The following is a 27553-nucleotide window of genomic DNA, read 5'->3' as shown; positions in this document are numbered from 1 at the left end:
ATGATTTGTTTTCACAGATTATCTGTCTCATGTTAAGTGACAGATTTAGAAAATAGGTTCATCGGTTGTAATGATGCTACTGAAAGATGAATGACCTCTGTGTGACCTTTAATGAAAGCAGGCTTGGAATGCACCAATATTACATACAAAAAGAGTAGCTGGTAATAAATGATCAGTAATTATGCTCAAAAGAATATTTAATCTCTTTATGAGACTAATGTCTTTAATTATACCTGATACATCATGATTTATTCATATTTCTGACAGCCATAGGAACATAATGGCATTACGTTTTAAAAAAGGTCTTAATTTCATCCATCATCTTAATCCAAAATCTACCTTTAACTGTTTTTGTTCCTCTGAGTGACACAGTAATGAGACGTTGGCTGCAAAGACACAAGAGGTGGCAGTCAATATCCTGTCAGCCACCTTCCAGGTCCAATGTTCAGACAAAAGACAGTGACGCACACGTGGAGAGCTGAATGTGTGACTTCCTAAATTAAAATTTGAGTATGCCAAAAAAGAAGGGGAAAAAAAATCATAACGGAGCACACTCAATCCAATTTGAATGCATTATGTTGTCAACAAGCCGCTGGGGGACAGAATGAAAAGAAATTAGCCGCTGGACCACATGAGATAAGGCCTGTTAAATCTTTGCATGGCTAAGAGGCTGCTACACACACCCACACTCACACACACACACACACACACACACACACCTTCACACACACACACACACACACAAGTATAATTCTTACATTGTTACTTAGCTAAAAATAATAATATAAGTATTATCAGGAAGATGTAATTCAACTCTTTGGGAAAAACAACACACCCAAAAAACTCAAAATAATAAAAAAGAATTGGGGGGAAAATGCTCCCAAACCTCCAAATTATTAAAAAAGAAAGAACACCCACAAAACTCAAAATGATTTTAAATAAAAAGAAAGAAAAAGACTTAAAAGTTTATCAAAATTGTTGGCAACTGATATTTTGTGAATCAACTAATCATTGCAGCTATACTTAAACTATACTATAAACTGTATGGTAATTTCATTTAAATAACAAAACATCATATTTTATAAACTCTTCTTGTGTTTTTATCCTAACACCTGAATTTGTAAAGTAACTAAAGGTGATGGACAAATGTGGGGAAGTGAGAAGTATAATATTTCTTAATTATAGTGGAGTAGAAGTATTTGTACTGAAGTACAGTAGTTGAGTAAATGTACTTCGTTACATTCCACAACTATTCACACACACACACACACACACACAGAGAGAGAGAGAGAGAGAGATGTATTTCTCTTTTAGTTCCTCCTGAGTTTCTCTTGCACTCTGGACGCTGAATATCTTAAGAAAGCAACACCCTGGTGACAACACAATTGCACTCACACCATTGCCAACTCACACATGTGACACACAAACACAAAGTACTTCAGTGTGTGTGTGCAGAGCTGCAGCGCGTGCGGATGGAGCGGCGGAGAGGGAGGGAGCGCAGAGCGAGAGAGTTTGAGCTCAGCGCAGCAGAGAGCCACAGCCACAGAGCGGTCTGCGCGCAGAGGAAGGACGCGCTCTCCATCGCGCTCCTGACAGGAAAAAAACCCGCCTTGGACAGCGGTGTACGACGGACACACTCAGTCAAACAGTCAAGGACATATGTGAGCGGGGTGCGTTTCCGCGTGGACTCTACATCCAGGATTCAGGATTTTTTTTTTTTGCGCAAGTCATGGCATTTGTTTGGAAAGTAAATAAACCATGCTCTCTGCTGGCGACAACTAATTCACAAAGATGAGTCACCGAGGGAATGATCGACAACATCCAGCGGCTCTGTGGTCTTCTCAAACGGGACAAAGTCCGGTAAGCTGCGCGATTCTCACCCACAGAGCGATAAGCGTCCCTCGGTCACCTTCTGAAATGATGTCTTGTGGCGACGTGCGTGGCGCGCCAGAGTGCGTGTGAGTGACTGACCGATAGTCTTTCTGAGAGAGAAAGAGAGGCTGGATATAAACAGCAGCCAGGCTTTCAGGCAGCGACAGCCAGACACTCAGAGCAGCCATCTCGCCTCTCTCTCAGCTCCTCAGACCCATGCAGGATGCCCGGAGAGCGCCGGGGAGTCCTGGTCCAGCTCAGCCCGAGTTCATGACGCTCTGGGCGGCCTCGTCATGCGTCTCTTGCCCGAGCCCAGCGCCCAGTCCCTCCGGCTCCTCTTCCTCTTTATCTTCGTGATGGGGGTGACCCCTTCCCCGGCTCTCACAGCCGGCTGCCCCGACAGATGCGTGTGCGACGACCAGCTGGTGGTCCAGTGCGCCGGGCAGGAGCTCACCCTGTTCCCCAATGACCTGCCCCTGGCCACCCGGCAGCTCATCATCTCCAACAACCGCATCGGGGACCTCCCGGCGCTGCAGCTCAACTACCTGTCCGATCTGGTTTATCTGGACTGCAGCAACAACTCTCTGACCGAGATCTCCGAGTCCACATTCGGGAATTTGCGGAAACTCGCCTACCTGGACTTGTCGTTCAACACCCTGCTGCAGATCGAGGACCGGACTTTCGGGCCCCTGGCGTCTCTGGTGATGCTCCGGCTGACGGATAACCCGAGTCTGGGGGAGATCCACCCGGATGCCTTCGCGGAGAACATGGCTCTGCAGGTGCTGGATGTGAGCCGGAACAACCTGACGGCCCTCAACATCAGCAGCCTGATCGCCCTGCCAGCTCTGCGCTCTTTGGGGCTCAGCGGCAACCCCTGGAGCTGCGACTGTGACACGGAGGACCTCTGCCTCTGGGTGCAGATAGAGGGCTTCAAGTTCCAAGGTGAGGATGGATACAGTCTGAAAGATGATCAAAACATAGTTTGAAGTCAGGTGATGCGGGACACTTTTCGGTAGATTACCAAGAAAACCACTTAAAGGGATAGTTCATCCAAAAATTCAGTCTTTATCTTCTAATGGAAAGTCAGAAAGTTTTATTGTCCACAAAATGCTGCTGGAGTTTCACGGGGAAAAAGCGTCCCAGGTAGTAATTTTTGATTTTAAAAATGTTCTTAAAATGGTACAATGCAACCAGTGCAATGTTTTAGTAAAAATTTCAGCGGTGAGTTTTCTTTTAGTTCCCAGAATGTTCTTCTTAAAAACAGGGTAACATTCTTTTTCAAACATTTTTTATTTTATTAACATATCACATTACATCACATTTTCATAAAATGTTCTTCAATCTCAGGCCTCAATAACATGCTCTGAATGTTGCTTTGAAATGTTTTTCTTTTGTTCTCGTGTATCATTGTGGGAACATTTTATAAAAAAAGAACAATTAATGATCTGTCACCTTTCAACATCACCAAAACATCCTCAGAATGTTGCAGTTAAAACGTTACGTCTTAGTTAACATTTAACCTTAAGGGAACATTTTTTGAAGTGGTTGTGGTGTTGTGTTGGTTGGATGTGCATTGCTGTCTGGAGCATGCTTTGATTGCAGTTTTTGTGTGACGTTGTTGCTTAACACAAATTTCCCTCCGGAGACAATAAAGTTTATCTTAATATGTTTTCTTTAAAACGTTATTGCAACTCGTCTGTAACGTTAGTCAGTGTTATGGGAATGTTCCTTGCTAGCTGGCGTTGCACTCATCTCCCAAACAATTAAAGCAAATGGTTATTTGAACGTTAAAAAAATACATAATGAAAGCACAAAACGTCTCCAGACTGTTTGTCTGAAGTAATCCAAGTTGTTTTGAGAAATCTCATTGGCATCATGATTTTGGCCTTGTTGTTGCCTGTAGCTCCTAGTGTGGGCACTGCGTTCACTTATGTGTGCACACGCAATACCAACAACAGCTTGTGGTATCTGCATGCCAGTGTTTACAGGCTACCCGAAAGCCTCCCACACACACACACACACACACACACACACACACACACACACAGACTTCTGGAGTTAGCAGCAAGCAACATGTCCCTTTGTCGGATTCAAAACTACTTTTTAACAGTTGTATCAATTTATTAATATAAACTTAGGCAGGTTAAACACTACTCTGGCACATTACTGCCTCTCAGGTTTAAGACTGAATTGCACCTGTAAGCAAAACTTAAAAAACTTTATCCGTCAAACAGTTCAGGTGAAATGGGGAAATCATGTTTGTTTTTCTTTCGAATGGTTAAATCCATATATCAGTTAATTACTAATTCATTAAACCATGATGTAACCTAATGATTTATCAACAAGAACAGCAAAAAAATCCAACTTTCCTGCCGTGCTTTCCAAGTTTGTTTGTTGCCTGTTTCCTTGGCGCCATATCCTCTACAATGGATATGCATGTCTCTAACAGTTATGGCTAATTCTGGAGTATTGATATGGACTCAAAGCATCATATTTAATATTTCTTAAGTGACAAAAATACAAAAAAATGTCTGAAATGTGACAAAGTGGTGCACAATAGCATAGCTCATGATTTTATGGCACCTAGTAGCCCGAAAACATGCTGGTTTCACTTTAGAAAAACAGCTCATTTTAGCTGAATGCAATCAGTAGTAGTTTGATTTACATTATTTTTTTTTAAAGTAAAAAAATAAAAAAGCCTATCAGCAAATTGGCATTAATGTCCTATAAACTGCAAGAAATTGTCAAAACAAAATGAAAATTAATTTTAAAAAAAGAGGAAAATGTCCAGAAAATTATTTCAAAAATTATTATGATTATATATTTGAAATTAGGTTACAGGGGGAAAAAGTACAATTAATATTATTATTTCTATTTTTGATTTTTGTTTTGGCACTTTTTCAGGTCATTTACTGGTCTCAAATGTTTGGGTCATTTCTCATTAAGTTACTCGTTTACTTTTTTCATTTTTGTTGTTGTTGTTGTTGTTGTTTTGAAAGAAATCAATCCAGTTTGCTCAGGTTTCAAAGAGTTAAAGAGCCCAATAGAAGAACCTTAGTTGTCCTATGCAACCTGATGTCCTGCATTACCTGACTTCACCCTACACATAGAACATTAGGGGTAATCCAAACTGTCAGAAAAGAGAAATTTACACTTTATTTTATTATTATAAACTTGTTCTGGCAGTTGTACCCACCATGCGTGCATCCTTTGCCAAAATGTAGCCTTTAAGCTCATGCTCAGGTGGCAGCAGTCTGACCTCGTGCAGGTGGTCTCTTGTTAGTTTGGCTCTGGACGCGGGATCCTCTCGCCGGCCAGTGAACAAACTGTTACTCTGATAAGACTATAAGCCAAAGACGCTCCAAGGTCTTCTTATAATTTGTTATTGTCACATCAGCTCATTTAGATAATTTGATTGTGGGCGCTTGGTCAATGTAGTCCCTGATGGTGGTCTGTTTATTGCTTTCCCTGCTATTTTATGGATATGTATGCACACACAGATTTAGACTCAGACTCCCTCTCTCTGTCTCACACAAGCACACACACACACTCACTCGCGCACACACACACACACACACACACACACACACACTCGGACTCCAGAGCTAATGGTTTGACCTCAGAGTCAGAGCAATCTCAGAATTTTGTCCCCTGCTCCCCTCTGCAACGTAATCCCTTCAAACTGCCCTTCACGTCTTAATAATGTCTTGAATTTACCCAACAAATCTGAGTTATTTTGAAAGCAACAGCCACCTTAGCCGTCCGTTTCTTAAATAGCCAATGGATTGAATTAGAGTGACCAAAGAAATCACCAACAATGGGTCTGTCAGTGACCCTCTCAGCGAGGATACGCTCAGATGATCTTTGGTGGTAAATGTTAATTGAGCTTAGTCCTAAGAAGGTCCTGTGACAATGTGGCCTCGCTTATAATAGCTGTCAGTACATCCCATTGATCTTAGTGTCTTTCTGCGTCCTGAAGGCAGAGATAAAGCTAAGAGGATGATTGTGTCCTTTTGTGCCTTTTTTTTCTAGCCAGCCCCTCCCATCTGTACACACACAGACACACACTCGCACACACTCGCACACACGCAGCGTGCACCTGTGTGCACTGGCTCTCCCACCGTTGTGTGCTTTGGCCCTTCAGTCCAGATGGTTAATGATGGTGCTCAAAAAAGCTGGACTCCGATGCTCCCATTAAGGACAGCGTGTGTGTGTGTGTGTGTGTGTGTGTGTGTGTGTGTGTGTGTGTGTGTGTGTGTGTGTGTGTGTGTGTGTATCTGCAAGTGACTCACTCCAGTTAAGTGTGTGTGAGTCAGTGTGCGATCCAGAGGTTAGGAGAGACCCTAAGGCCGAGGCCCGTGGGAAACAGGAATGAGATTAAGAGACAAGGAGCTGGAGAGGATGGCCACTTAAAGACAGCATCTCCCCAAAGTTTTTATCTGCCTTCTTTTGTTGTTTTTTTTTACACTGCACGAAAGCACACTCAAAAGCTGGCATACACTTACTGTACACACTCAGCTCTGCTATTCATTGCACCGAAAGCCCTGCACTTGCACAAGCACATTTTTGCAACAAAAAAAAACAAAAACCTGAACAAATATTCTGAGAGAAGAGCTTTTGAATCTTAGTGACGCAACACACCCACAGCTGAGTTATTGTTCACCTTGTTTTGGTTTGAATCCAAGCTTATAAACTACAAAATCACAGCTGTATTTGCCATCACGCTACACTTTGAAGAGCAGCGTGTAGGATTTAGTGGCATCTACCGATGAGGTTTGCAGATTGCAGCCAGCAGAAACTTTTCTCATGTGGCAAGCATGAACTCCCAGTTAGGATTTTTTCAGTGTTTATTGTTCAGGATGTTTTAAAACCGTGAGCCAAATTACCCACAGAGGTCCCCTCCCTTTTAAAAACAAACCGACCAGGTGATTAAAATGGGTAAAAATGCTGAATAAGGCATTCTCTTCTGTTGGTATGTCAGGAACGGGCCACTAGCCCAGCACCTGTTACTGAGTGCTCACGGTTTTTCTCTGATACCTTAAAATACAGACGCTCAGGGGTTTTAACCAGGAGCTTAATTATCTGCAGAGGTTTCTTCCTCTCCAAAACAAGCACACAAGATGATTACAATCAGTAAAAAACAGTGAATAAAGCAGTTTCACATTAAAGTTTTTTTCAACGCTGTTTGGCTCGTCATAAAAGGGCTGCTGACTATGGTGACTGATGCAAAAACACAAATGGCCGTAACTAGGGCCAGTGTTTGGTTTGTCCGTTTTACTGTAGAAAGACAGTGGTGCAAAATGCCGATCTCCATGGACGAGGATATAGCCCCCGTTTAGATATAAATGACTCATTCTGGGCCAACCAAAATACGCCCTTTCTTATTTTCAGGTGATTATACACATAGGAACTCTGGTTTGAACTGTAATCCCTCAGGAACTCACAAAACTGTAACACATACTCTGTCTGTCACACTCACAAATATCAAAACAGCACCCATAACAACTACTGTACCCATTTTAACAGAGTGAATGGGGTCAAGTGAGCATATGTGTATGTGTGTGTGTGTGTGTGTGTGTGTGTGTGTGAGTGAGAGAGCATGTAGTGTGTTTCCTTGGTCATGAATGCCCTCCAATCTGACTGCAGGGCTGTGAGTCTAATGTACAGAGATTCCAGCTGTCTCTAGCTCTCAGTGTGAACATGAATCAGGTGCATGCAAGTGTGTGTGTGTGTGTGTGTGTGTGTGTGTGTGTGTGTGTGTGTGTGCAACGTCTTCACACAGGAACTCATTCAGGACCCTTTGATATTGCTGCTGGTTGTGTAGGTTTTAATAAGCGCATTGATTGTTATTGGGGAAAAAACTTTATTATTTGCGTTCTGCTGAGTTCCAGTTTGTATAGCTTGTGTTTGCTTGTGTTTAAGGAAATTGCTCAGTTTGTGTCTGTTTGGTGTGATTTTGAGCCATCGAAGTCAAAGCGTGGCAGGTGCATTCACATAGTGTTTGTCCATGAGACATTAAGACAACAAGAGGGAGGAAGTAAAGAAAGCAATAAAAAAGATTGAGTGGATCCGTCTCCTCGTGAATGACTATGGAAAACTTGAGTTGTGCTGCTGTGCTGCTACCAAAAAGGAACCTTTTTGGTAGCAGATTGTATTTGTCAAGCTTGGGAGCAAAGGAGGAATATTTTGTTTTACCCTTTGAAACCTGAGAAAATTGGCTTGATTTGGGTCATAAACATGGGAAAAAAAGACAATGAGCAACTTAAGAAATTACCCAAAGAATAGTACAAAATTAGTAAAAAAAATAAATAAATAAAAAAAAAAAGCACAAGAAAATAACATTAACATTTGCCCCAAAAAAGTTAAGTTAAAAAAAGAAAATAAGACATTTACCCCAAAAAATTAGTCAAAAAAAGTAAAGTAAAAAATAACAAGGAAATATGTGAAAAAAGCGCTTTGGAAATAGCAATAATAATAATTCTGTAACATAACTGTAAATGCATAATTATGATAATTCTAAGTATAGTTGAATAGACATTTTCCCCTAGATTTTTTAAAAATGATTTTCTAAATCCACTCATTTCTTGCAGTTTGCAGGACATTTATTGCCAAGTTGCTCTGTGCCTTAATATTTTCGATATCAAACAGATAGAAATTTTATTGTCCACATGGGGAATTTGAGTTGGACTTTACAAAGCTAGACCCATCAACACGTGGGTGCTCTCCATCAGCAAACAGAAGACATGAAGACATCAAAGAGCAAATAAAAATACCAAAACACAACCAATATAAAAATACACACCCTGCGGCACCACTCAGTCAGGTTTTTTATTGCAGCACAGCCTTTGTAACCTCTGCTTTGCTACTGTTTAAAATACCAACTGATGCAAACACTGAGGAGTTCTTAGGCTGCTTAAATTTGCACTGCTGAGCTCTGTATTGTCCGTCTGATCTGAACAGCTCATACTGAGAGTGCAGGATATAACTTGGATCTCAGAGGAAAATCTTTACCTCTTTAAAGTACACACAGGTCATAGAAAGACTGAAGATTATGTTGATAATAACAGTGCATCATGACAATGTGAAAACAATGTGATGATGTGAAAGGAGTGAAACTACAGCGAATTATCACCTTAATCTGCAGGTCTTCTCAGTTTTTGCAAAGATTTACAGTGAGTTTTCAGCTCAATGTTGAGCAGTCCAGCTGCAAATTTACAGTTTTGATTCATGCATACTGCTCTTAAAACGCTGTCTTCAGCCACAGAGGGCAGATGTTTTGCTAAGAAAAAGCCCCCAAAACTCGCTGTACACTACCTGCTTAATACCAATTTGCAGACCGACACAATTAGAGATGAACATAGTGGAGCAATTAGCAGCCAAAAAGATAAATATTTCTCTCAGGAGCTTAATGAGAAGGGATGTTGGAGTTTGCCAGATGGCCCAAAAACACGAAAAAAAACTCTTATGATAATTTTGCTTTGTGTCTGCTGGATACTTGGTATTCAGGCAATAGTTTGCTAACATGTTAACCATGTTACACATGTGAGCTTTTAGTTTATTTTTTAAAATTTCTTTATGTATTTCTTTTATTAGCTTGGTGTTCTGCAAACCAAAACATAATGTTATAATAATAATAATTATAATAATAAATAATAGATAAGGAAAGAGTAAAAAGGGAATACATGTTTATTGTTTTGAACTAAACTTAGCTAATAATAAACCAAATCATGTAAACATTAGGGATGTGACGATAATCAGTAAGGATCAATTTATTATCACTAATTCAATATTACCAATTCAAATTCAAAACATTGATACATATCATCTCTTAGATGCCAATTTATTTTGAAATCCTCATAGACAATGATGACATTTACTGATAATGTCTCATATCAATATCACGCCCCTGAACTGAACCGAATCAAAATCATGTTTAGACTTGTTGATATCAGCAAATATTGTATCGTTATCCAAAGACTCAATATTATATTGTGATGAAACTTTGTAATTTACACCTCCAGTAAACACTTTGAAAAGGACTTTGAGTTTCAGGTGATTAAATTACTGCTAAAAAAAAAAAGCTCATATCAGTTGCATGTCTTTTAACAGCTTTTATAAACTGCCTTTATACGGTTTCAGCTGCTGGTCAACAGCTATTATTACTATTTGTTCGTACTGTCTGCGTTTGGCACATGTTGTCCACGACCTTATCACTTGACAAATGAATAATTTAGCTTTTTGGCACTTTGCAGTTTGTTTGGATGCAGATGATTTGGCTTTTTTTTTGTTTTGTTTACTGTCTTATGTGGTTTTGGATGTGAAAGACTGTTATTGCCCGGCCTTGTCCTCCAAAACTCTCAACTTTCGGGCCCTGAACACCTGAATATTCTCTATCATCACTTCTCCGTACTCTGGGAATATACCTACATTTCCTCTCTTGTCGTAATAGAATTTCAGCGTGTCGAACGACCTGTTTGTAGGTCGATTTTGACAAGTGCCTCAGCTAAACACACAGAGTGTAAGTGGCTTGTCCTGGGCTGGCAGAGTTGGTGGTGTTACGGCTCCGGTGTTTGGGGGGGGAGTATTTCTGGCTGCACGTCGGCGCCCTGGACAGCTCACAAACCCGAGGCAAAGAGCCAAGGGAGAGGGGCCACGCACGGGGCAAGAGTTAAATATTCATAAAAAGAGAAACAGAAACAGAGGTCCGGGGGTTCAGAGACGGGAGGTTTTTAGCACTGTTTGAACTTGATTTATCCTTAATGAAAGTGAATCTTAGATTACTTGAGAGATGAGATGAGAGGACCGAAATGACAACAGGACAAAAAGGATGAGATAAGACAGAAAGGGATGAAAAATTGGGCAGATGAAGATGGACTTTGCGACAGAGAGATACAGAGAGGGACAAAAGAGTTAACAATCGTCTGTGCCCCAGATCTGTCACTCAAACCCATTAAAACATTCATTATGACAAGGAGGCATCAATTCAATTTAATACAGGTAGAGGATACATTATTTATCAGCTGGAATGATTCCTCAGACCCATCTGGTGCGGAGAACCGTATCGAATTCAACTGGCCTACTTGTGTAGTGCAGCCTGTATATGTTTTTATGTCTCTGCGCGTTTCGCGGTGTGAGCTTGAAACCAAGATTGATGTGATGCTCGTGTGGGTGTGTTTGTGATGTGATCACCTGAGGCGAAGAGGAGAGGCAGGTGTGTGTGAGACCGTGTGTGTGTGTGTGTGTGTGCGTCCGACCGAGCCAATAGAATAAAATTGGAAAAGAGAGAGAGGGGAGAGTGCGAAGATGACGGAGCAAAACGGAGAGAAACAGAAGGACGTAGAAGAAGATGGAAATAGAGCGATAAAGGCTGAAGGGGAGAATAAATGCTAAAACGTGCCAGAATGAAAATGAAAAGTGGGAGGTGATAAAGAGAGGAAGACTGATAAGAAAAGCGATAGAGGGACGAGGAGAGAGCTGTTGCTATCTGACCTTCACTCTCTCTCTCTACTCATCCTCCGCCAGAGGAAGAAGGGATCATATGGAGAAATGATGGAAAGGAGGATGTGGTAATCTGACTAATGCCGTATTTGAGAGGAGAGGAATCAGAAGGCGTGTGTTATTCAGCCCTAGTGGATGTGATGGAGAAAAGGTCAGCTATTCTTAGTCTTAGCCAACCCCTGTATGATGCGTTTGGCTGGATAAACAGCGAGGAGGGGCCGAAAAAAGTCTTACATCCGATATCAAACACTTCCAGTAAGCAGTCGTCTTTAAAATGTGGTCGGAAAGTGAAAGTTTAATGTCCACCTACAACATAGCCATTGTTTCAGCATTTCATTTAAGTGACTGTAGTTCAAACTAAATGTTGTCGAATGCGCATCTAGTTGAGAGGTGCAAAGAAAAAAGAGATCCAGTGAAAGAGAACATTGAGCATGGATAGATTATGAGAAAATGGGCCCCCAGGGAACAGATATGCAAAGCCCCCCCCACCTCTCCTCTCCTGCAGAGGAGCAAAGACTTTTACATGTCTTTGCAGTCGTTATGCATCTTTTTGTGTCTCCTTGTGACTATTTTGTGTCGTTTTGTAGTTGTTTGTGTCTCTTGAACGTAATTTTGTGTCTTTTCAATGTTATGTCTTATAAAGCTAACTGTGTCTCTTGGATGTAATTTTGTGTCTCTTTAATTTAGTGTATTATCAAGGTAACTTTGTGTCTCTGGGGTAATTTTATGTCTCTTTGAGGTAACTTTGTGTGTCTTTGGGTTAATTTTGTGTCTCTTGGAGGCAGTTTTGTCTCTCTTTGAGGTAAAAAAGGTTGTTTTGTGTCACTTTGTTGTAATTTGTCTCTGTGAGGTGATTTTGTGTCTTACCAATGTCATTTTATGTCTCAATGAGACAATTTTATGTTTTTCTTTTTTCTTTTTGTTCATTTTGCATCACTTTGTAGTCATATTGTGTGTCCTTGCTGTGTTTTGCCTGTGTTTGCCTGTGTCTCTTTGCAGTTCCTTTGCATCTCTTTATGGTCTTTTTGTGTTTCGTTTTAGTTATTTTATCTCTCTTTATGGTAATTTTGTGTCTCTTTGTGCCTGTATTGTGTCTTTTTGTAGTCGTTTGAGTTTCTTTTAGGACATTTTGTGTCTTTTTGAGGTCATTTTGTGTCTTTTTTAGTGTTTTGTGTCATTCTGTATCGCCTTGTGGTTGTTTTGTGTGACTTTGTGGTTGTTTTTCTCATTTTCTGAGATTCATTTTCATTTTCTCATATTCTCATTATTAGCATAGTTATTTTGCGTCATCTTGAAGTTTCTTTGCATCTCTTTGTGGTCTTTTTGTGTCTCACTGTATTCATCTCGAGTCTTTTCCTGGTCATTACATGTCAGTTTGAGTGACATTTTACATGCAGGTGAAGGCGCGGAGGGGCCTTGCACATGGGGCCCCTGGGCTCGTTCACAAATCCATGACTGACAGCACTACAGTCTTGGACCTTTATCAGGTGTCAGATTCACAACATGAAACAACAAGGTCTTTATACTAAAACCACAGGCTGTGACAGCTTATCTAAAGGGGCGCCAGCACCTGAGACAATGAACACATCAATTATTTACAAAAATGTCCTTATAATGATACAATTAAACGTATTTTAAAACCTACAGAACATAAATGGAAAAAATAGAACTACTGTTTATGAAAAACTAAATGGTCAATGCAAAACTGTAATGTTTTGGTAAAAATGCAAATTTTCAAACAAACATTTTAACCAAAATCAGCATTAAAACCTCACAGTTTGTAATACCGAGAGGCAGAATTTCACAATTTTGGGTGGTGATTGAGGTAACAAATATTTTATCTTTTGTAGCTTGATTACAGTATTCTGTCATGATCCTGGGTTTTTTTTTTAATGGTCCATCATTTTCCGGACTTTGTTTTGGGGTTTACTGTTTTTCTTTTTAGGTTCACTGCTTTTGTTTCATGTCTGGTTTTACCGCCCGGCTGCCGTGTCTGCCCCACTCTGATTTGTTTCACCTGTCCCTCATCAACTGTGCAACTCTCCCTCGTTATCTCCCTGCTCTCCCTGAGATATTTAGTCTTCGTGCTCCCCTTGTTTTTGGTCAGTCTGTACAGTCAAGATTCACAAAAGTTTAGGAGAGGACTCAATTGCAAAACACTATGCAGGGAGGACTGAAGAATGAAAAGTGAGCTTTAATAAGATACAGCTGGTGCAAAAAGACAAAAACTCAAGCAGACAACAAAATTAAGAGAGCTGGTAAAAGAAAAACAAAATATCAGAGGAAAAAAAACATATTAGAAACAAACCAGTAAGCAAAAAACATGCAGGGAATCCAAGGGGGGACACAGAGACCAATGCAAAGGAACAACACAGATGGACTAAACAAACACACAAGGAGAGCAGGGACGGGGGACGGGTGACAGGAGGGTTGATGAGAAACAGGTGAAACAAATCAGGGTGGGGCAGACAATCACTAAGGGGGGAAAACACACAAAGGCAAGAAGCAAAACCAGTCATGACACACAAGGGGCCTTACCCACACCGACCCTATACACTCCCACTCCGTCTCAGAGTGTCTTTTCATTTGTAGTTACCTTCACAGCTGAATGAAGCAACCTTCATCAAGGTGCTGGATATAAGTACAGCAGCAGGCTTTGGGACAAACTTCCCTCTCTGCAGTGGAAAAAAGAGCTGTTGTAATATTTCATAACCATGCACAAAAATAAAGCGTTTGTTTTCTTTTTTATTTGATCTGTAGGCTGTGCCGCTCTACTAAAAACTGAAAAGTCTTTCCTTTGCATTTAAAAACAAAATCCATGTTCATATCATAACATTGTGAGAACAATCCTCATGTACATGGATCCGCAAGAAACAACAGAAAACGCTGTAGTGTGCATGTCAGGCCAGTAGTTGGTGGTTTAACTTTGTAATGACACAACATAGAAGAACACCACGTGCATACACAAAGTGCGGCCGTGACGTCACTGTTCTCACAGGATCCGCAAAATGCCAGTTTACGTGGTGAAGGAAGGGTTGTGCTTTCAAAAGATTAAACTCTTTCAATAGTTTGTGTTTTCAGGCCCCCAAAACACAGTTGTCATGTGAACGAAAGGCCAAACTGCAACAAATGTTAAATGTGTCGTGCAAGAAACACTGCAGTGTAAACGTCCCCTTAGTTTGAGCAGTTTACAGTCCTAAGGGTGTTCACAGGACTTCTAAGAAGTGTCTCCATGACAAACACAATGCGGTGATGCTTGTAGTCAGGCATCGATGCAGGTTCACTGTTGGAGGGTTTAGTAAGCCACTTCCACTCCATGCTAGATGGTTTGGGACAGCACTTAATGTGGCAGACCCTCAGCATGAACACGGAAATGGAGTGAAAGTGGGTAGTGAGACTGTGTGGGGGGTGGTTTGAAAAAGGCCCAGGGAATCTACAAAATAAAACAGGAAACAGACTAAACACAAGAAAACACAGACAGAAAACCCCCAAAGAAAGTCCTCAGAATAACAGACTATAAACAAAAACTAATGAACTGGACTTGTTTTCTGTTCTCATTAATCGGCCAGTGCAGTATCTTGACCGATGCTGTAATGTCGTGGCAGAAGTTAAGCCTCGTCTGACTTTTTTTCACCAGACAATAATGAGTTGTTTTGTTGACCTTATCTGTGTTGGGATCATTCCTGTGTCTCTGGACTGGCTCCTTTCAAACTAATTAGATGACCAAAGTCAGTCTGTACGCTACCTAACACTTTGTAACATCAACTTCCAGACTTCTTTTGACCTGCAAAACACTAAATGAGTGTTCCTGGGCTCTCTTGGCAGTGAGCCTGAGGACATCAATGCTATTATGATCAAATGAATTCATAAATAACATCTTAGAAACTATTTTCAGCAGCCAGCTTCCACAGGGAGGTCAGAGGCCAAGGTCAGCCACAGAAATGTAACAGTAGGCTTTGGTTTATTCTCAGTGATTGAGGGGAAGAGGGGAGGTTTGTGTCTATAGCCTCCACCTCCCCCTCCACATGAGACCACAACCATACTGATTACCATATGCATTGGCATAATTAATCTGCTTATAAATAGCTCTGTTCCCAGTTCTCAGGACGGGCTCTGTGCCTCGCAGGTTAATACCTCACAGCTCTGATCATCAGTTATATGAACATACTGTGTACATGCATGCGCGCAGAATGCATAAATTGAGTGTTTGATTGCTTCTGTGCGGACCGCAGGCGTCTGTGGATGTGTTTGCATTCACAGCGTAGTCTGAAAAGCCAGAGAAATGATTGTTATTCCGCCGCTCATTGCTCTTTCATGTGTCGAGCGGCGGAGTCGGAGGAAAACAGAGTGAAGTTCATAAAAGAGTCAGCGGTGTTTTTCTGCGGCGTCGCGCCCGTACACTATAGCCCCTCCTCCAGGGAGGTGATGACTCCTGCTCTCTGTCAGTGTTTCAGTGCTGAGCTTGGAAATCATCCAGCTGATGATTTGACACGGAGACCGTATCGCACCGCAGCGGTGGCAGCAACTAGAGCCATTTATGTATTCACGCACACACATAAACACCAACGTTTGTGTTCACAGGATACTTGTGCATTCTCTTTCAGATCAAACAGAAAAACATTTAAGTCCCCATTCACATTTCCTGGAAAGCTCTACTTGTGTGTAGTGTTTGAGTGTATCTGTAAGTAAGTGAACTGTGTTTATTCCTCTGATTACTGCAGTTTATTTCCTTCGGTACTATTTTAGTCCTTGTAGCCCCCGGCCTGTGCTGTGTCACAGAGCTGCGGGGCTTTGTGTCCGCTCAGCTGCATGCTTCACGACACTGTCCGCATAGTGCCACACTGACACCTCTGACCACAACCCCGGTTGTATTTCCATAACATCGTGACATCATGCACAGCAGAAACAAGACGATTCTTAGCACGGTGAGGACAGATACGTGACCACTGACATGTTCTCATCCAGAGTCGTCACATGTTACTGCTTTGCAGTGGACTTCCCATCTACATATTACGTATTCTTTTGCAGCTGCTGTTTACGTTCCAGGATGCTGCTACTGTGATGTCAACACAAGCACATGGTGCGATTAAGCTGCGCATTATGTTTACGCAACAACAGCACATGGCAACCAACACCGGGACGTCAACTAATGCACATGCTGCCACAATTGGTTAGATCAGGCAACGAGGGCATGGATGCTTATGATTAAGGGAAGGAGGCACATTCAGATGTAAAGTGAACACAGGATTCCTGCATGAAAGTCCAGGGTTTGTTGGACCCATCCAACACCCCTGACCTTAAATGACAGAAACCATATTTTGAAAAAAAAAATAAAATTACTGAATGTGTACTTTAAGTTTTTAGTTTGAACTATGTCCAATTCACTAACATGGAGGGGGCAGGATTTTTGACCTATACTGCAGCCAGCCACCAGGGGGTGATGGCCTCACTTTTGGAGAGTGTCATGTCGTCTAGTTTATGGTCCACCTGTGTTCACAAGTGATGCGGGTTATGCGCGCATCAGGTGGATGCGGCACATGCTGTTCGGCGCGTATAATAACATTGGCACCATCTGGCAGCGTTCTCACCTGATGCCGTCCAGCAGAGTTTTATGTGGACGCGAAAGTTGGCTTTTGGCGCTACGATATAATGCCAAAAGCACTGTCAAAGCATATTTTGTAAGTTCAGAATGAGAACGGGGCTGATGACCACTCTGCTTCCTGTCATGCTGCTGGAGGAAAAACCAGACAACAGTGACATCTTGTCCAACGACAGTCTGACAGTAACTAAGCGCTGGCCAAGAGAAGAAATTTCTTGCCAGAGATTAATGTTCAGAGCAGACTATCTCATCATAAGAGGGCAGAGTGGGGGCCATCCTGCAGCATTTCTCAGCCAGTGCTTGTTTAAGGTGCAGGAATATGGAAACTGCAGTGCAGCATGCATGCAGAAAAGTGTGAAATCTTCAAGGCTGCAGCCACTGTCCTGAGACTGCTGGAATTAGACTGCACATTAGAGCTGCGCTGCAGGAACAAAAAGGACACACACTTCTTTATCTCTGCCTTCCACTCTAATACGTGCACATACTCTCTGAAAACGGCCTGTACTTTCGTTCCGGAGGTACTCGTCTTCTTCTGATTTGGTATCTACAAAAGGATTTTATTAGTGCTACATATGCAGAAACTAGAAAGAAATAGGAGTGGGCTTTTTTAGAAATGTTTAAAGGGTAGATTTTGCACACTTTAAATGAATTGGCATCGTCAAACAAGTGCCTCATAATCAGATACACAGAGACACAAAAAAACACCTCACCTCTGTTAGCACCAGCACCTTTAATTCAATGTCATCAACTGCAGTAATTCCTTACATATTGGACTTTAGCTTCTATGATACAGGAATATGATTATAAATTAAATAGCTAAGTTGTACATTATTAAGGAGAGGTAAAAGAAATCGGACCGGTGAAAAACAGGGACAAACGCTAAAAATGTCAAGGGCGTTCTGCCAGAATGATGTCTGAGTGGTTTCCCTGCTTGAGTGATGGGATGAGTTAGAAAACAGTGAGTGACAGAGAAACAGACGGTGAAGAGAGACTGAACGCAGAGTGAATCATCCCGGCGGCCACCTTTTCCCGCAGTGTTCTTCAGTAATGCTCAAATTATTTTCTCTTATCTCTGATTATAAGAGGCAGTCGTGAATTCTTTCTAAAATGAAGCTGTCATTGCAAAGGAATAGATTTGCAGAGAAATTTGGGGGCCTTTTTCTCCTTTGGGCTTGGGAGACAAAGAAATATACCTGATGTATATATTCCTTCTATAGGCTAATATCCGCCAACACTTGTTTCAGTCCCACATTTATGTTTGCATACATAATACAGCCGCACAGTTCACTCCTTAACTTGGAACAGCCTATGGCTACATTCACAGTCACACATTTTCATTTTCAAACACAACTTTTGTGCCTGCGTCCACAGTACTCTGGTTAACCCCGAAACTGTAGACTCTTGAATATGCTGCTGACCTGTTTCATAATGAAAGCTCCTGGATTGTCGAAGGGCTGAAATGGAGACTTATGGAAACAATGACGCAGAAACCGATGTGCGCTTCCTGATTGGGTCTTTTCAGTCACAACATGTCGTTCCCTGATTTGTTGCGCTCCATTCAAATTTGCTTTACTCTCAATCTATGCTTTCTGCCGCCTTGGCCGCCCTATACTTATGTTGTTTTCAGTAATGGTTCAACATTATTGTTGGTCCATGCAGAGAAATCTCTGGTCTTACTTTTCACCATCTTCATAGTTTACTTGACTGGTAAAATGCTGTGCATTTTCAGGCATGCCAGTGTGGGGGGAGATTACTTCTGAAACAGTCCTAAAATTGGCTCGATAGATAGAAAAAAAATGCTTGTGTGGACTGAAGTTGTTTTAATTTCAAAAGGAAAATGTATTATAGTGTTGACATAGTCTAAGTTACAATAATAACTGTGTGTCTGACAGTTAAATAGCTTGGAGATAACACAATCTTTCTCTCACAAATAATTCATAAACAGTAAAATGCACCTTTGCTCCGTGGTTCTCCTGCTGCAGCCTCACTTAGTCTGGTATGACCTGAAGCTTATGGTGACTAATGCTTGCAAACTTTAGGTAAGCATTAATGAGTCAGTTCACAGACTTCATGAATCTTTTACCCTTGTGCTGCTGTTTCAATAGCTTATCGAGGCTTATTTAGCAATAGCCTAATTGGCTTATTATACCAAAATTGTCACTTGTAGCTACAGAGACCACTGTTAAGCAAAATATAGTAGTATCGCTCAGTGGTGGAAAATAACTAAATACATTTACTTTTTTAAGCATTGTACAGTATAATTTTAAGGACCTTGTTCTCAAATATTTCCATTTTAGGCTACTTTCTGCTTTACTTTCACTACATCTGCAAAACAAATATTGTACTTTTCACTCAGCTGCGTTACTGACAGCTTTACTTTGTATTTACTTTTCAGATCAAGGTTTTACATACAAAATACAGGTTCAGTTTATAAAATATGATGAATTATAGAATAATTATAGATTGACTGTTATACCCAACTGTACTTTCTGACCAGCTCCAACATAAAATGCTGCCTATATCGTAATGTATACGTAATATAACCCAACAATATATTGTCACCTTGACAAGGGTCTGCTGCGTGATTAGTACTTTTACTTTTGATACTTTACATACGTTATGCTGCTAATACTTCTGTACTTCTACTGAAGTAAGATTTTGAATGCAAGACTTACACGGGAGGAATTCTAGTTAAGGTAACTTGCTTCTGTAACTTAAGTAAAAGCTCTGAATATTTCTTCCACCACTGGCCTCACTTTAAGAAGATATGTTATGCATCACTGATTACTTCTACAGTAATTGCGTCCTATATTGTTGTGTTTTAAATGCTGTTTTTAACCAACAGTAGCTCTTTATTCACATTGGACACTTTGATAAAGTGCTACAAAATGTAGCTGAGATATCGGCAAAGTAAGAGCTAATGACTGAGAGAAGGATCAGGCTTCTCAAAGGTGATACTAAGCAATTAAATATGCCTTAATTGGCCTGAAAGTTAATTGAGAAGATTAGTTTGGGACATTGTAAGCTGTGGATGAAAGCCTTAAATGGCCCTGAAATTTTCTCAAGGACAACACGAAAGGACCAACAACCTTTGGAAAAGAGATAAGCTTACCTGGGCCTTAAACTTTTTTGGGGGGAACTTGAGCTACATCTGCCAAATTCTGGCTGAAAGTTTGTCCAGGCTTTCATCTCACTTCACAGAGGTGACCAGACTGCAGAAACATGCAGCCAAGAACTTTGTGCAAATGCAAGGTGCAGGAAACAGTGACTGAGGAGGGACAGATGAGACCCAAACAGCCCAAGGGACCTGTTTGCTGCTGTTGTGTGTTTGTACAGTCACTGATTCTAACTCGCTGCTCCGGCATCCAGCTATGAATGTTATTGCAAGAACTAATAGACAGAAACCTCACTGCACGCACACAATCACAAGACAAATCCTCACACCTGTCCTGAGGCAAGCTTGGCAGTGTAATGAGACTGAGCAGATCAGCGAGCCGGCCCAGACCGTCACAGATGGTGACAGAGAGTGACGGAGGGACGGAACTGATGGGACACAGAGATGGGGAGAAAAATAGAGAAGTATAGAGAGATATAAATAGAGGGGTATTACAAAGTTCATTGTAATTGTTATTTTGTATTATTTTCCAAAATATAAAGACAAATAAATCAGATAACAGCATATCACACACTCAAAATATCTGTTGCAAGTAAGACAACACAAAGCAAAAAACTATTTAAAAGACGACAGAACCAAACTGGGGCAGCACATTCTCCCCAATAAAAAATGAATGGGAGTATTTACTTATTACATTTCCTTCTTTAAATAGGCTCAAAATTAGACCAAAATCTGTTAATTTGAAACTTTCAGCAAAATCATTCTTTGTATGACTCCTCCAGTGCATGAGAACAATCTTTGAAGGACGTCGCTCTGAATAACTGTTTTACTGTATGATAAATCATAAAATGATTTTATGATTAGTTGATCTCATTGACAGGGTTCCTGTGGAATATTTGATTTTAAGAAAAAACAGTATGGGAAAATATTTATCTTCTTAGACTTTTGCCTATTATTTTGTTTTCTAATATATAAAATTTAGAAAAAGACAATGTGGTTAAGTCTTTGAACAGCAAATATACATATAGCATCTAAAATGACCAACTATGAAGTTTGTCTGAACATTTATTGTATGAGTTTCACAGTGATGTAATTATAAGAGAAGTAAACAAATCTTTACTGAATCAAAAAAACCTTCACGGCTGCCAATTCCAAGGACACAGTGAATAAAGAAGATTGCACAAACACTTTGAAAATTAAATTATCCAACTTGTTTCAGCTCATTTGAGTTTCCAATTTATGAAAGAGACTAAAAAGTATAGGAGGAAGCAGTAATATACATTTATTTATTTAACATGTTAAGCTACAGTACTTCGCTAATATCTTTTGGCAATTATTTGAAGACATAATACAACATGTCCTTAAACAACAGTTCGTATGATATCTAACAAATAACATCGCCCCACGAATGGCAATTTAACATAAAGTTACGCAGGTTGGGTTTAGAAAAAGAGACGTGGTTGTGACATACCTTAAAATAACTCAAAGTTTACATGCTACCACATGGGACACAAACACCAGTTTCCTGGGGGAAAGTCCCGGTCGTCTGACCCATCCACCACCCTAACCTTTTCTTTACTCCCATTGGCGCATTGGTCAAGTGATCAAAGCCTACCCAGTTATGTGGGTTATACACAAATTACTGGCTCAGGATTACATACAAATTCTGGTGCATCACTTTCTTAAACATACATACGTATGAACAGTGCATAACAACAGCCTGTATAATAGCATAATTCCTCAGAATGTAACATATATGTTAACAGTTGGATTTTAAAACAATTTATTTATATCGTGTTATTGCTTTGTTCTCAGGTGTCAAATATGGTCTGAAAAATCTACCAAGAAATCTGGCACTTTGAGCCTGGAAAAGTATGGAATTTTGGAATGTGTAGGAATCCTGTACTAACCATCTGATATCACCCAACCGCATCTTTCCATATGTTGTTTCCTCTTTGATTTTTAGCTAAGACCCACCTCCCATATGTCTCTCATACGGTCGCAGACAGAATTATATATTGTTCCCCTTTTCACTTGAGGACGTGTGCTGAAAGTGAGCACAGACAAGGAGCGGGAGAATAGAAAGTGACAGTTTGGGGAAGACTCTGCATGTCCTTCCTCCTACTGAGGGACAGTTAAAACTGGGATAAGCGCATCTGCTGAGTGTGTTACATGCATCCCCTGGTTCACCCTCAGTTTATCTATTGGTACTGAATAACTGTACAGTAATCTTAGCAAACCACTAATCACTATAATGACTTGCATAATGTTCCCTGCTAACTCAATAACCTAATATCCACCTGCTATTTCTGCCTGGATGGGGCTAACCGTCAAATAAACAAACACAACAGCTACCTGATCCACTCGCTCTAACTCTAGCGACAGTTTGCATAATCCCGAGCTGTTATAACTTCACAGGACATTAGCACACACAACATCAAACCATCACTGTGACAGCTTCAGCACAACTTGTCTCCTCAAATCTGAGACAAAGCCCCCTGCGGAGGTGTTTGTTAAGTCCGTATTGATCAAGAGTCTTATCAAACCCCTGCAGATGTGTTGTGGACGCTTTCAATGACAGGCTTGTAAAAACCCTGTCAGAACTTTAAGCTGTAATTTTAACCCTTGCAGACATACAGTCGGAGTAATCTAATCACCAGACTAATCTGTCTCAGGGTTATCTCTGAGTTAATTTGGATATTAGGAGAGGGAAGCGCTTAAGAATTTATGAGGTTTAAGTCAGTTTGTTTGACTGTAGATGCCAAAAAGATGGTTTTATAATCATTTCACAACTTCTAGCTCCAGATTTTTTCTTCATGAAGCCCTGGCAACTTGACAGAGGAGTATAGATCATATCTCCCCATCCTCCCATCGCTCAGTTCCATGTTCAGACCTTTGGCTTTATTGGTAGATGAGTGCCGTTTAATTAACATTGTTAACGGTTATAATCCATCAGCGGACAGGACTGCAGCCAGATACCGTCCTCTCTCAACTTGAGGTCAGACTCACTGCATCTGTCTCCTCCATATGAGTGTGTGAGGGTGCAAATTGTTCCTCATTACTTCCTTTTTTGTGTCTCTCTCATACTCCCATCTCGTCTCAGTCTGTCTATCGCTCTCTCGGCTCTCTCATCTCTCATTGTTCCCAGCTTGAAAGGAACTTCTTTTTTTGGGGGAGTGCAAGTGCGATTAAGCATGCAGGGAGGGTGGGAGTGAAGAAGCAGGGGAATTAGCTTGTAACGAGAGATGAAGTCAGATGAACTGATACTGTACCTGCTCTCCTTCTGTCTCCAATCACACCGTTAGATCCACACAGAGCACGCCTTTCTTTTTTTTAACACTGCATTCATACTAATTAAATCTTTGAAGCCTGAGCAAATTGGCTTGATTTCTTCGGAAAAATACAGAAAGACGGCAATAACCCACGGCAATGAGCAATGACCAACAAGAAATGGCCCAAAAATTGACAAGAAATTCGTAAAACATTACAAGGAAATTACCTGAAAATAAGCAAAGATAAAAAATAAAGTAAAAGGAGAATTGAGAAAATTACTTTAAGAAAGAACCAAAATAAAAATTTAAAAACTATCTTCTGTAGCATAATTTTAAACATTTCATTTTAAAAATTATGAATATTTCCCTTCTCTTTTTTTTGTTCAAATTTAATAATCCCACCGCAGATGATATTTTAAAGTTAATTTCTTGCCAGCATTTACTATTTTTTTTTGCAATTTGGGGGATATCGCTTGCAAAGTTGCTCAGTGCTTTTTGTCCATGTTTTCAAAAGAAGTCAAACCAATTTTCTCGGGTCTCAGGGGTTTAAATGCTTAAGAAAGGATCTAAGGGGTTAATATATGAGGGCACTGTATATTTGCTAATGCTGCAAAGTCACTGTAGCAGAATGAAAACATGCAGCAGGGCAGGATAAGCGCTACTGCTCAAGTGTTCTCGAGCGAGACGCTGACCAGCTTCTGCAGCCGCCCTCGACCTTTGACCTCTCTGTCGCAAAGCATCAAATGACATAAATAAATGCTCTTTGGTATTCAAAAGGCTTGTAGAGTTTCTTTCTGCCTCCCCGTGTGGTCTGAAGTCGCTCCGGCTCATTATCATATTCCTCATTATGAGCAGCAGATGTTTTGTCAGGGAAAACACTCATCTCCTTATCTTTCCACTGCTGCAGAGTGATTTGTTAGTGTATAATGATGTGCGTGAGGGGAAGGGAGGGTTGGTGTGTCAGAGCCTTGCAGTCAAGTCTAGTCACCTTTTCTGTTCATGTGTGTGAGCATGTGTGTGTGAACATGTGTGTGCAGCATAATAATGTTGCCATGTCCTAGACACCAAAGACCTACATTACCCAGAGGAAATCTATAGTGTCTCTCGGGATCATTTATCATAGAGGTTATCACTGCATTGTTAACAGATGTGTGTGTGTATGTGTGTGTGTGTGTGTGTGTGTGTGTGTGTGTGTGTGTTGCTTGTATTTGCTACATAATGAGGACCAAAACGTGTTACCAACCAAGTGAGGACATTTTTGGAAAGTGAGGATATATCAGCCAGTCCTCACTTCTTTGAAAGCCTGTTTGAGGGTTAAGAGTTACTTTTAAGGTTCAGAATGCAATTAGGTTTAGGTTAGTGTTAGGGTAAAGTTTTGGGGCAGAGGAGGGATCGATTATATTACTTTTAGGCTTTTATGGTTCACCATGCTGCTTTATTGAGTGTTTTTACTGGTTAATATCACCGGATGCATTTGTTTTGGAGAATAAGACCTCTGCAGATAATTCAGCTTCTGGTCCAAACCTCCTGACGATGAACACTGGAGGACTTCTAATCGGCAGAAGTTTCAGCTGGTTGCAATCTAAAATCCTCATCACTAGACGCCACTACATCTCACCAAATTTCACATGCTGGACTTTAAAATAAAAATAAGTACTGAAATATTTAAAGCATACTAATACACACTTCTTTGTAATGACAAAATGTTAGTGCTATAGGTGTAGGTGAATCAAAGTAAATCATTAAAACCACAAAGTAACACACACATCATATATTAGTAAATTAAAATTATGGTATTATTAGTTAATTACAAGTGAAATAAAAGTCACAGAACATTAACTCAGAACTGCAGATGAGTTTCTTTATTTATGAAACCTTCAAAGGGTGAGAATGATCAGTGTTCATTTATATGAGTGCTTATTTAAAGTGCATGCAATATTATTATCAAAAGACAAACAGTAAACCCATCCGTCTTATTGCACTTCAAAAAGGAATGATTACTAAGAAAATAAAAACACATAAAAAAGGTTTACGGTAAGGGTTGGGATTAGGTATTTAAGTGGTGGTTTAGGTTAAGAGGCTTCAGAATTGATAATGTCAACAAGAATCCTCACAAAGACAGAGGGACGAGAATGTGTGTATGTCCTGGCTTTTTTGTTGTTGTACACCATTTTCTCTGGAGTAATTACATTTTTTCTCTCCTGATGCTCTGCCCTTCATCTTAACCCATATGTACTGGTTATCCTCTGCTCTCTTTTATTCTATATCTTTCCTCATTAATCTCTTCTCTCCTTTACTCCTCTAACCTTTCTTTATCTTTCTTCCCTCCTTCCTATTTCTCTCCTTCACCTCCAGACGAGGGCCAGACAGTTTGCCAGAGTCCCCCAGAGCTGGCGGGCCAGCGGTTGGCGGAGGTCGGCATGCAGCTGCGGGCGGACTGCCACCAAGGCCTGGGCTACTGGGACTACCTCTTCTTCATCGCCATCGGCTTCGTCATCTTCTCGGCCGGCACGGTGTCGGCCTGGGTGATGGGCGTGCTCATGGTGCTGTACGAGCGCTACAGCAAAAGGAAGAGCGAGGAGCTGGACAGCGATGATGAGGACGAGAGGGGAGGGATGGGCGGAGGGGGTGGGGGAGGAGGCGGAGGAGGAGGGAACCAGGGGAACGGGGATCTGAGCAAGCCTGGCATGCAGGTGTGACAGACTGATGTGGAGCAACATGAGGAGGGATGACATGCAGGAGGGGAGGAGAGACAAGAGCGGAGGAACCAGAAGTGATGAGAGGACTCTGAGACCAAAGGCTCTGCGATGAACCAAGATCTGACTGTCTCTCTTTGTTACAGATTTAGATATTGCAATATGCTCCTCACCATATTGGACAGAAAGTGTGTGTGTGAGTGTGTTTGTGTGTGTGAGAGAAAGAGAGACAGACAGAGACAGCAATAAGGATGACTATGCCTTCACTTCAGGAGTACAGAATGACCTCTGAGATTATTGAGAGCAATAACCCCCATACACACACACACACACAAACACACACACACACTGCTCACCTCAGCACAGATACTCCACAGAGCCGCTGGTTTCTCTGAGTGGGCGGACATACCTGCATACTATGTGAAGTGCTCCTGAGTAACATTCTGTAAATGATGATTATAACAAGACGTGTTACGTGAGTGACACACATGCGCACACACACATACTCACACATTCATACACACTGGAAGGTATTGGGGGTCACAAAGAGAGTGATGCCTTATCTCTGCTACAATAAAAAAAAGGGAGAACTCGTACATTTCGGTATTAAGATGTGATTTTCCTGAATGCCTTAAGGCAACTCACTTGAAATAGTTAACAGTCACTGTTGTCTCCTATAGACAGAATCTGTCCAAAAACAGTTTGAGAAATGATGAAATTATTTGAATGTAAAAACTAAAGAATGAACTACTTTTACAACTCACTGCTGGTTGGGATTAACATGTGAGTTTGGAAGTTTAAAGGCACCCTGTGGAGTTTTGAACCCCGAGAGGCACAATGGAGCAAAATTTTTGTATGTTGTGCTCTGTGTATATGCATGAGCACACTGGTGACATGATGATGGTTAAACATGGATGTAAGCAATGCATTTTTTAAAATCAAATATTTTAAATGGATATAAATGCTTTCAGCACATTCGTAGGCCTCAAGGGTACAAAAAATTTAAAAATTAAATGCGATAAATTCTGAATGTAAACAAACTTGTGTTTGTTGACAAGAAAACTCCACTGGGTATCTTAAAAGAGCAACTTAACACCCTCCTGAAAATTTTGTTTTTGCTGACTTCTAGTGGTGTTTACTTTGCTTCAATCATGAAGAGGTGTACTCTTTGGTGTGTCCGTACATTACCGTTGGTTGTGGTTACTGGTGCAACAGAGCACACCTTTGACCAAGTTTCCATCCAAATGTGGCACATAATTTAAGTTTTTTACAAGAAAATCCAAGACAATCTCACTCCCAACTCGTCAAATACCAACCCTTGTCAGTGGCCCGCACATCGAACTTTGACGCTCTGGGTAACCTGCCAGTGTCAGTTTTGGACACTCAGGGACAGTGTGTTGGTTTATGCATGTTTCAGGCATTATGTCTTTTCAAACTAAACCTCTGTTTTTTTACAGGAAATGTACAGTTTCCACTTGTGAAATGCATACAGTCTCTTCTC

The 27553-nt window shown here is 40.9% G+C and overlaps 1 protein-coding gene across 1 annotated transcript; it reads left to right on the top strand.

The window, feature by feature from the left end:
- The first annotated feature begins 1961 nt into the window (after positions 1 to 1961).
- Positions 1962 to 26055, top strand: LOC121941322 (leucine-rich repeat-containing protein 52-like). The gene is made up of 2 exons (XM_042484099.1): positions 1962 to 2814; positions 25712 to 26055. Exons 1-2 carry the CDS (start codon positions 2166 to 2168, stop codon positions 26053 to 26055), a joined length of 993 nt encoding a protein of 330 aa, XP_042340033.1. The 5' UTR covers positions 1962 to 2165.
- The last annotated feature ends 1498 nt before the right edge of the window (positions 26056 to 27553 follow it).

This window comes from Plectropomus leopardus, chromosome 3, assembly GCF_008729295.1.
Source record: "Plectropomus leopardus isolate mb chromosome 3, YSFRI_Pleo_2.0, whole genome shotgun sequence".
NCBI classification, from domain to species: domain Eukaryota; kingdom Metazoa; phylum Chordata; class Actinopteri; order Perciformes; family Serranidae; genus Plectropomus; species Plectropomus leopardus.
Note: the sequence above shows the minus strand (reverse complement) of the source record. Positions and strands in the feature narration are given on the sequence as shown.